At 48.6% G+C, this 10,246-nt stretch overlaps 5 protein-coding genes across 5 annotated transcripts; 1 reads left to right on the plus strand and 4 right to left on the minus strand.

Moving 5' to 3' along the window:
* Nucleotides 1-1,058: 1,058 nt before the first annotated feature.
* GNI_042410 (hypothetical protein) lies at nucleotides 1,059-5,079 on the plus strand (the record flags this gene model as incomplete). Its single annotated transcript, XM_011131206.1, has 2 exons — nucleotides 1,059-3,633; nucleotides 3,710-5,079. 2 exons carry the CDS (start codon nucleotides 1,059-1,061, stop codon nucleotides 5,077-5,079), a joined length of 3,945 nt encoding a protein of 1,314 aa, XP_011129508.1.
* Nucleotides 5,080-5,306: 227 nt separating this feature from the next.
* Nucleotides 5,307-6,299, minus strand: GNI_042420 (tellurite resistance protein TehB; the record flags this gene model as incomplete). The annotated part of the gene is made up of 1 exon (XM_011131207.1): nucleotides 5,307-6,299. One exon carries the CDS (start codon nucleotides 6,297-6,299, stop codon nucleotides 5,307-5,309), a length of 993 nt encoding a protein of 330 aa, XP_011129509.1.
* A 197-nt stretch (nucleotides 6,300-6,496) lies between these two features.
* Nucleotides 6,497-6,865, minus strand: GNI_042430 (C2 domain protein; the record flags this gene model as incomplete). The annotated part of the gene is made up of 1 exon (XM_011131208.1): nucleotides 6,497-6,865. One exon carries the CDS (start codon nucleotides 6,863-6,865, stop codon nucleotides 6,497-6,499), a length of 369 nt encoding a protein of 122 aa, XP_011129510.1.
* Nucleotides 6,866-8,155: 1,290 nt separating this feature from the next.
* Nucleotides 8,156-8,716, minus strand: GNI_042440 (hypothetical protein; the record flags this gene model as incomplete). The annotated part of the gene is made up of 1 exon (XM_011131209.1): nucleotides 8,156-8,716. The coding sequence occupies one exon, from the start codon at nucleotides 8,714-8,716 to the stop codon at nucleotides 8,156-8,158; it is 561 nt and encodes a 186-aa protein (XP_011129511.1).
* Nucleotides 8,717-8,876: 160 nt separating this feature from the next.
* On the minus strand, nucleotides 8,877-9,764 carry GNI_042450 (hypothetical protein; the record flags this gene model as incomplete). The annotated part of the gene is made up of 1 exon (XM_011131210.1): nucleotides 8,877-9,764. One exon carries the CDS (start codon nucleotides 9,762-9,764, stop codon nucleotides 8,877-8,879), a length of 888 nt encoding a protein of 295 aa, XP_011129512.1.
* Nucleotides 9,765-10,246: the final 482 nt, after the last annotated feature.

Raw genomic sequence — 10,246 nt, forward strand, 5'->3', positions numbered from 1 at the left:
GTCCAGAAACTCGGCTTCGCTACCGTCAGCATCTTCAGGCCACCCCTTATACTCACTGAAGGACGCAACGAAAGCAGACCCCTCGAAGCCGTACTACAAGCTTGCAGCAAATGGACCGACCGAGGTGGCTGGTGGAGCATACATGCCTCCAAAATCGCACTCGCCATCTGGGCCGTGGCGCAAACATATACCCTTAGTCACAGCACTCAAGACAACACCCCAAATATTTCTGACGACAACACCACACAGACTACCGTCACCAAGATCTATGACCCCAAGCTCATTAAAGAAGCCGCGCGCGACTGGGAGAAGGAAGTGACCAACACGAAGGCCTCGGAAACGAAGGCCTCGGAAACGAAGGCCTCGGAAACGAAGGCCTCGGAAACGAAGGTTTCGGAAACGAAGGTTTCGGAAACGAAGGTTTCGGAAACGAAGGTTTCGGAAACGAAAACCGTGACAGAGACGAATAATACGACAGAGAAGAACATCACGGAGGCGGATACTAAGAAAGCTGAGCCTGCGTCCGACAAACAGACCACCGAGACGGTCACAGAGACCGCCACGGAGACGGCTCTGGAGGACACAGCGACTGCCCCCGCACAAGTTGCAGCCTAGCTGGGCCAAGCTGGGCGATTGTTTTTAAGTAATTATTAATTTAATGAATTTTCGTTAATTGTGAGCCGACCTGGATTTGAACTCTCGCGGAGAGAGAAGTCGGAAAGAGAAGTCGGAGCGGAAGTTTCACGTCCCCAGATTGTACCGATGTTGCCAGAACCTCGAAGAGTGTGTGTGACCACTCTCGCAATGCATATGCACGGCAACACCGAAGAGAAGTGTACGTTCGTTTCTGTTGTTTTCTAACCTAGATTTTTTATCGTCTTCATCAGAGGGGGGTGTTCAATCAGAGGGGTCAGGGAGACATCGTTAGTGGTGATAAGTATGGTTCGAGTTCTCGACTAAAACCACCCTTCCTTGACTGATGTTGTACCTGGCTGGTGTTGTACCTGGCTGGTGTTGTACCTGCCCGTATTATGCAAGTGTGATTGTGGGAAAAAAAAATGGAGGGTGGATTGAGTACAGATGTTTTTATTCGTCACGTGGGAGCGATAAGTGGAGTGAGTGTATCAGCGGATGCTCGTCGAGAGGGCGCGGAATTTTTCGAGCGGTTGAAAGCGCAGCCGAAGTTGGCGATAGAGGTATGTTTGACGGTTTTGCATGAGGCTTCTACGATGGGTAGTGCGGCTAGTACGATGGCGTTGATAATATTACGTCAAGCAGTGTGTGCATATTGGACGTTGCGTGATGACGCATTACGTCGAGCATTGCCTAGTGCTCGTGGTTCTGCATCTTCGAGTCGGACATCGGGTTCATCGTTGCCTCCTCATGAAAGTGGTCCTTTTCTGGAGACGGGAGGAGGTGAGTCTGTAAGTTACAGCCAGTGGTTGGCTACTTTGGAAGTCGTGTTATCGCAGTGTGTCGCATTGGTGGGGTATCAGTGTTCTAGACTGGAGACGCGTGAGGATGTTACAACACAGGCGTTGACGGCGGAGGCTAGGTTGGCGTTGCATGTGTATGGATTGGTAACTCGGAAAAGGTTCGCCTTACCCTCCGTTTTCCCCAACGCGGCAGCGCCGGGAGGTGTGTTGGAGAATGTACGGGGTGAGGAAGTCTCGCGGTTACAGCGATTGTTAGCTCGTGAAGATGCAGACCTGGAGACGGCATTGCTTGTCTTTGCCTTAGTAGAAGAGGTGGGCAAGTCCGACCGCTGTGGTTTACAAGGTTTACGTGTGCAGGATGTGCTTGCAACACATCGCTATTTTGATAACCATATTTCAAGCGAACTAATTGACTGGGCTGTACGACGTCTGATACGAACTAATAGCTGTTTGGCACGTACCGAACTACTCAAGCTTCTGGTACTTCTGTTCACCTGGTCCCAAGAGATCCGCTTTAACGTACGTGTAGATAATCTTTACGCCTCTATGTGTGTGCGCGAAACCGTCAAAAATGTGGTACTGAACACAGACATCTCACTTTACAACGTTGTCCTCCAACTTGAACAAGAGCTGTTTGCAAGCGATCGATGGGGCTCATCCTATGCAGAACAATTCCTCAAGGCACTTGGTGAATTAAATATACGTCTTGCTTGTCTCCGATTTGGCAGTTCTAACGAACATGTGCACACGAAATACCTACAACAAATCGTGGGCTCTCTTGACACACTCCTGGATGCATGCACCACCTTACGAACACAGAATTCCACCCCCTATCGATCCTGTATAACTTGGCTTGCTCTCAAACTGGACGTGCTTTATTGCCTACTCAAGAATCCTGATTGCGACCTGGGCGCTTGTCCTTCAGACATTCTTCCCCAGGTAGTGCAACACTGCGTAAAGACCATACTGCTTGTCCATGCGGCACGCCATGCCGACGACGACCACGCACAACTTATAGACTTGGCTCTCAAAATCGCCGCCTTCGTGTCCGTCTACAAACGTCGTCTGGAGCCAGGCTTGACGTCGGCGCTAGACAAGACCGCTGTGGCGCCGTTAATTAGAACGCTAGTCGTCGATAACTGGCGTATGATGGAAATCTTTACAGAGGACGACGAACAGGACCGCGTGCAAAAAAAGGAAGCAGCTGCAGCCGAAGCTGCAGCCGTGGCGACGGAAGCCAAAACACAGGAGGAGCTCAGTTCCGTTTTGCGTTTCCGTGGGTTCCAACTCGAGGAAGACGATCGATACCTTTACCGTATCGGTTTACTCGGGCTCATTTGCCGCACGTGCTTTGCAGACACAATATCGCTCGTTGCGCTTCGTATACAAGATGTTTACAATAGCGCACAAATGGACGATGATATCAACGACTACCAACGCTACCTACTCTACCTCGCCACGGCTCTCTGTTCCGATGAATATCCCAGCGGGGGCGCCGGACCTAGCCCTTACAGCGCACCTTACAATCATAGCCCCACCGGACACGCTATGGTCAGCGTTAACAACATCGAGGCTTTGTTGCGCGACGTAGGCGCTTTCCAATCTCCAGCGGGAGGGGTCCCCGTCGTAGCAGAAGAAACAACCTTGCTAGAGTTCTTTAAAGGGGTTTCAAACATACTACAAGACGAGGCCTTTGTCAACAAACTTAACCCCAAAACCCTTGTGCCATACCTAGTCTATCTCACCAGGATGACCCTCACATATGCATCACATCGACACGGAGAAACTACTGCCACCCCATTCGCCGATGCCTTCACCACCGAATTCCTACTCATGATGGCATCTACGCTCATCAAATTGTCCGTTCAATCACTACTGACCTATCCCACAGATCAAGCCATCTCCCGACTCTCCACCTTGGCTCTCGCTTGCCTTACTCGTTCTGAGAACTACCCTTTGCAACCTTTCATATTCGATCTACCAGTGTTTCAAAATTACGTTATCAAACAACTCAATCCAAGCCAACCCCACGGTACCACACCGCTGATCAACCTGTCACCCAAAGATCTCACTAAGATCGTTGAACTGGTAACTCTGTCTTCGTTATATTCCAGATTCGAAAGGAATGATCAGAATTTGAAACAAAATTCGCTTCTAAAACAAGCCAAATTGCTATCATATCTCTCATCAATTAGACGTAAGATATGCCCGACACATACACGTGTGTTTTACTACACACACACACACGTGTGTTACTACACATGCGTGTTTAGAGTTGGAGAATAAAAGTGAAGAAGAGTTTTCAATATGTTGCTCGATATTGCGGGGTCTAATTCGGGCTTATACTCGATCGCATATTGAATGTTGTTGCGCTGGTTATTTGGTGAGTTGGTTGTTTAGCAAGCAGCGTGTAATCAATAGTATGGACGAATGTTTGAAGATGCTGGGTTGCGCGGGTTCGAATCCCGGAGATGATAGCGAGAGTATGTCTGGCGTAGTGGTTGAGGATACGACATGGTTGGAGGTGTTGGGAAGCATAGGTGTAGGGTTGAGGCCGGAGACATATTCCCAGGTGTGTGCGTTATTAAAGTTGACCGTGTCAATCGTGCGGCCGGTAACGGACTTGACATCATTTGAGTTGGTGGTATGCCAAGTGGAGAAGGCAGTCCACCATCAGCTAACGTTCATCGATGCAGCTTTGAAACAAGCGAGTAGTGGACAAACGAGTAGTGGACAAACGAGTAGTGGACAAATGGAGACTGCGCCGGAAAGACTTCATTGGGTACGTTCGTTCATTATCCTGCTACGGACATTTGTTACTTTACAAAGGAGTACTGGCGATGGTGCGGGGAGCGGCAAACGGAGGCGTTTAGAACAATTAGTTAGGTCAACATCAATTCCATTTCTGTCCAAGATTATTGAGTCAGCTCCTGACTGTGATCTATTCTCAGTTGAGGAAGAAGAGAAGGCGGATGTTGTGGCGAATCTGTTACACCTAACTTCTCACGTCTTTAGTGTTGAAGAACCGGGCGATGAGGCACCCTGTTGGTTCATGCTCTGTAGGCCGAATTTTGCTGCATACTCGGTGAGTATGGCCACGACGTTGCTTTTGCGACCGTCGTCCCCTAAGTTGACCGAGGCGGAGGAGTTCGTTGGCGCAGTCTGCAGCGCTTTGGTCAAGTGGCATGGCCGCAGCGCTGGCAATCAACCATTCGTTCTCGAAGCTGTACGGTCTTGGCAGGAACCACTCGGACAACTCTTAGTGAACATCGTCATACAGGAGCTTTCATCGCCATCCTCTGGGTTCGGACGCCACAGAACATCTATAGGCTTAAGACTCACTAGCGACGTTGTACTAGCCATAATGTCCTTCTTAGTCGTCGAACAAAAACTCGAAACTCTACTTGAAACTTTACGGAGACAAATCGTACAACTACAACCCGCCGCTGACACCGTTCTACCCGACCATCTTAAACTCTTGTACGACGCAGGCACTCAATGGCATGCCAAACTACTCACCAGCGACAACCTCTCTAGGCCTGTCCGATTCCGCGAAAAACTACTCGCTAACAAAATGTTCTATGACCAGGTCTTTGTCAAATTCATCGAAGAATGCAAATTCCAAAGATGGTCAGACTATTAATCAACATTGACCAACCCATGGCATCAAACTTCTCACGGTCCCAAAACTTCGAGACTGCTCACGGACGGTCGTCTCAAATTGTTATTGGTCCGATATAAGTATCGGACCGGCCTAATAGATGTAGCTGGGCGTCAGCAGACGTTCATGGGGGTGAAGATTCATGGGGGTGAAGATTCATGGGGTAGAGGAGTTGACAGTATGTATGGTCAATCGGAAAAAGTCTATTGTTAGGACGAGATTTTCTTGGCTAAGAGTGTAGCAAACCGAAGTTGTATTGGATTTCCATGTTCGTCTGTTTTATGAAGTGATCCGACATCTTCGTTATATTTAAGAATGGACCAGTTGGAGTATAGTTCTTTGAGTTGTCCTTTTTTGAAGGTAAACTTGAACGGTAGATTGGGTTGGTCGGACAAGGGATAGTCATCTGAATCCATGGCGCAGACAATGAGGTTGTATCCTCCGTCGGCGGTGCTTTGTTGCATTTCTTTGACGACTCGGTTGACGGATTTGGGTTCTAAGAACATGAGAACGACGGTGTTAACGATGAGGTTATATGGTCCTGTCGGGAGTGACTCGGAGTCTAGGTCGTGTACAGTGGCATCAATATTTTCTTGGATTTTTTCCTCTTGTGCAATTGTCGCGAGACTTTGGATGCTCTCGGCGTTTCGGTCCCAGCATGTGACCTTCCAGCCGTGCTGTTGAAGGTAAAGTGCGTTACGACCTTTCCCACAGCCAACGTCCAACGCCCATGGCGACGCATCAACCTCAAGATTGCCCTTCAAGGCGGCCACGACTTCCGAGTGAGGCGGTGTCAAACCGTACTTCCGAAAATAGTAATCTCTCGGCTCGCAGAGAAAGCGCAACTGGCATAAAATATCTGGGGACACACTCGAGATCCGGTGCCATACCTGCGGCTCCACAAGTGGTGCCTGTTCCTCCGGGGTAAAGATCAACTCATCCACAACCTTCCCCTCCTCCGTTAGAAATGCAAAGTCCAAAGCACCCTCCAACACAGTTAACTTTGCCCACACACCTTCCTTGGTATTGTGCTTCTCCTTGAACCCATTCGGCAGCGTCTTAGCACTCCACACCGGCATAGTCTTGTACACTACCAAATCCTGCTCCGTCAGACCCTTTTCAATCGGACCCTTGTCAATCGGACCCTTGTCAATCGGGGTATTGGCAGCCGTATCCATTGTCACCACTTGCTCAGATGACATCTTCAATTTTTTCAAACAACCACGACCCAAATTCGAATAACGACCAAGTAGCGACATCACTTAACACAACTCAGCAAACTATCTATGGGGCATTAACACACGAACGATCACATCGCAAAAGTTATCACAATCAAGTCAATTATTTTTTTTTTAAAAAACTGACTCTTCGCGCACTTTTTTATTCTTCGCGCACTTTTTTATTCTTCACACTTAACAGTCAACCTCACTGACGGTTCATCGCCATGCTTCTCGTCCACTAATCCGATCTCCCCCGAGTAATAGAAGCCAGGTCTTTGTTCGAACTTGAAAGCGCCCTCGGCTAGCGTCTCGTCAAGTCGCAAATGTCTGGCATCCCGGACTTTGATCGTGAATTCCGAATGACTCTCGTTCACATCGAAACTCCACGTCTCCTCAAAGTCGGCGCTAGAACCAGCGTCCTTGGCAGTCTTAGTATGCCACGAGTGGAAGGTGCCGTAGTGGCACTCGACATACAAGTCCGACTTGTTAAACAGACCCGTATGCCCCTGGAAACCCGCTACGGAATGTATGGTCACTGAAATCTTCATCCTAAACTTTACAACGAAACATTTCCATCATGAGGGACAGAACGATGGTAAAACGGATCTGTGCCAGCACCTTAAATTTGGATGGCCTAAAAAAATATTTGTCCTTCATCCAAGAACCCAGAATTCCAGTGTACTGCTGTATGAAGAAAATTCTGGTATGCAACTGCACATATTACACCGTAATATGAAGAGGCTGTCTGGCTTAGGGGTGTCCGATCACCCCGTTGGGAACTTCTTTTGGGCGTCGGGAAGATATTTTGGGGTAGTGCACACACGTTTGCAGTGCTGAATCACTGAAGAAAAATGTCCGTTTTTCGAAAGTTGGTAGCGTTCTGAACGTAATTATCTCCTGCCGCCTATTCGCGCACTTATTCCCGGGGGTCGCGTCAATTCGGCATCAATGTGGTCACTACAGCTGTGTATGCTCCAGACGTAGTTTGCGTGACTCACTCTCAAGTGAAATACCTTGCCAAGATAGATCTCAAGAAAGCTTTCCATTTCATACCATGAACTGATACGACCTGAACTGATACGACCTGAACTGATACGACCTCACCACTGATACGACCTCACCACTGATACGACCTCACCACTGATACGACCTCACCACTGAACTATCTATCAGTTAATAAACCATAGTCACTAGCACGAGAAAAGCCAACCTAGCTGCACAGACATAAATTCCAACAAGCTCTCCATACCGAACGATAAGTGGAAGCACATAACGCAGTTACCACACACACTCTGAAACGCATTCATTAAGAAACTATTCACAGACAAGGTGAAAGATAACTCCCTCTGCCGGCGAGCCTTTTAGGCATTACCTCCTGTAACAAAACCGCGAGACTCTGCTTCAAGCAACTCGCCCACTTACGGCTACGAGTCCGCTACCCGCCGTACATAACTACGCCAACGAAGCACATGGAGCCTACACTCGGGTGCAATATATCTCATGTCATCCTAAACAACGCAATAGAACACTCATTTTTTGACACTTCTTGACGGGTACAGACTTGTGGCACAGACAGATATTTACGAGTATGGATCCGTGAAGGGCCTGGACCGCGACAGGAAAACAGAAAGATCAAATGGTGTTGGAGGTGGGCAAAAAAACGCTTGGAGGTAATAATGGACTTGTTTGAAGGTGGTCTTCATGACGACCAACTCCCCGGCTCGATTCTTACTGATGAGTCGGTGACTCCTAAAATTGTTGCTGCCCACAACTTATTTTCTATGTGGCCAGAACCTGACTAGCCAGCCTGTCGTCCAGAACCTGAGTAGCCAGCCAGTCTAACCTGTCCAGAACTTGTCTCTTTTAACTCTTTTATTCAGCGGTAATATCTTTACAAAATATTGCGCCTTCCGCATCTCTTCAAGTTGTGTTTTGCTTGTTGTCCGCATAAATTCCCGAACAGCCCCGGCATATGACCCAGCTACGGCTGAGCCGATTCCGTATACGATATGGTCTCGAGTTGCGTCAGAAACGCTGAACCAAAGGTGGATTGGTAGGGAAAGGACTATATTCCGGCACATCTTGTCTATGAATAGAAACCATGTACGTGGGCCGGCTCTTAGGTTCGCCTTGGATCCATGCTTCAGCTGCATTTGATTAGGCTGCGTAAACCAATCTTTGTTACGCAAATGAGGCTTATCCTTCTCTACGGCCACCACCAACTTAAGTTTAAATGGCTCTTCCCTAGCAAAATGCTCCGAAGTACCAAACAACACATCAACACGCTCGAACCTGCATCCGGCCGTGCCAGACAGACAACCAGTTTCATCTACATATGACGCCGTCATCACTGTACCCAAAACCACACTACTCGATTTACAACTCCGCGCACTTTTCATGATTAAAACAAACGAAAATGTGGCACCCAAATATCCAACATGGTGGGTGCCCACAAGTCGAGCGTTCGAAACTCTCTGGGGTCCACCATTGTAGGGGTGATAAATTGTTAGATTATGGTTGCTAAAAATAAAGTGCAGGGAAATCCCATCATCCCATTCATTATTCGGAATCAGTGGCCTCTTCTTCATCGTCGTCGTCAGAGGCGGTTTCGGTGTCGTCCTCGGTCTCCTCTTCGGAGTCGGAGTCGTCCTCGGCAGTTTGGAGGTTTAAAGCCGTGATCTTTGAGCTGGTCTTATTTTTTTTGGCGGCTTCCTTGTTTGTTTTGCTGAGAGTGGCCGGATGCTTTTTGCTCTTTTTGGCTACCCGCTTGTCGTCCTCCTCAGCACACTGTGCTTCCTTTTTGGCAACCGTCTTCTTTGTCTTCTTTACCCTCCGCGTAAGTTTCTTCCACCACGATGTGTCGACATCATCCTCGGGACCGTTCCAGAAGTCCTTCGCTTTGGCCTTTTTGGCGCTGACGATCCTCATAACGTGTTGTGCTCGACAAAGGTCCTCGACAGCTGCCTTACCTCTCGCCGCAAGGTAGTCGTCGAGCTCAGCCACATAGCAGCCTGCGATGTCTCGTGTTAGTTTGCGCTCGAGTGACTTCTTCGAAATTGCACCTGGCAACAGATGACCTTTCGGGAGCTGCCCAATGATTGTAAAAGCCGCAGCCCGTGCAAATCGAATCCACGTCTCAATTCCAGCAGTCAAATTCGTCGGTGACCTCTTCTTCAACTGCATACGTGTCGGCTTCAAGAACCATGGGTACCCCTTCACCTCATGCTCGAAATGGTCAATTCTCCAGACTCTGTGCAAAGCGAAAATCACTTCCAAATGCTGAGCCGTTTCCTCCTCCAACTCTTCTCGTGTACCGAACGCGATCGTCACCTGCTCGTAGTCGCAATCCGAATGGCAGCTCAAACCACCCACCTTATCCACATACACGGCCGTTGCAACCACGTTCAGACATGACTCAATCGATCTTATCGAACAACTACTCTTCATTGTTACTTGATGAACAAATTTCCGACCAGAAAAAAATCATGCCACCAACAAGTTGTGTCGAGGTCGGCAAAGCTCCCACAAAATCGTAAACGGCCACCGTGTGTGTGTCGGGACACGGCCATCGTGTGTGTGTCGGGACACGGCCACCGTGTGTGTGTCGGGACACGGCCATCGTGTGTGCTATGTAAAAATTAAATGAGCCATCATCTAAGACTCGTCCTGTCATGAACACTGAATGGTCATTCTAATACATGGTTCGCGGCCGTGTTTGTCATCTTGCAGAGCGACTTCCCAGTGTAGAAGAAACCCGGTCTCTGATCGAAATGTATTTTGCCTTGCGCCAAGAGCTCGTCTGACTGAAGGTGCTTAGCGTCGCAGGCCTTAATCCAAAAGTTTCCGAAAGACCGGGATCAGCTTCGAAGGTCCAAGTCTCTTCAAAAGACCATGAGAGCCAGCATCCTTAGCCANAGATGTTCGCCAAG

This window comes from Gregarina niphandrodes, assembly GCF_000223845.1.
Source record: "Gregarina niphandrodes unplaced genomic scaffold scaffold00006, whole genome shotgun sequence".
NCBI lineage: Eukaryota > Apicomplexa > Conoidasida > Eugregarinorida > Gregarinidae > Gregarina > Gregarina niphandrodes.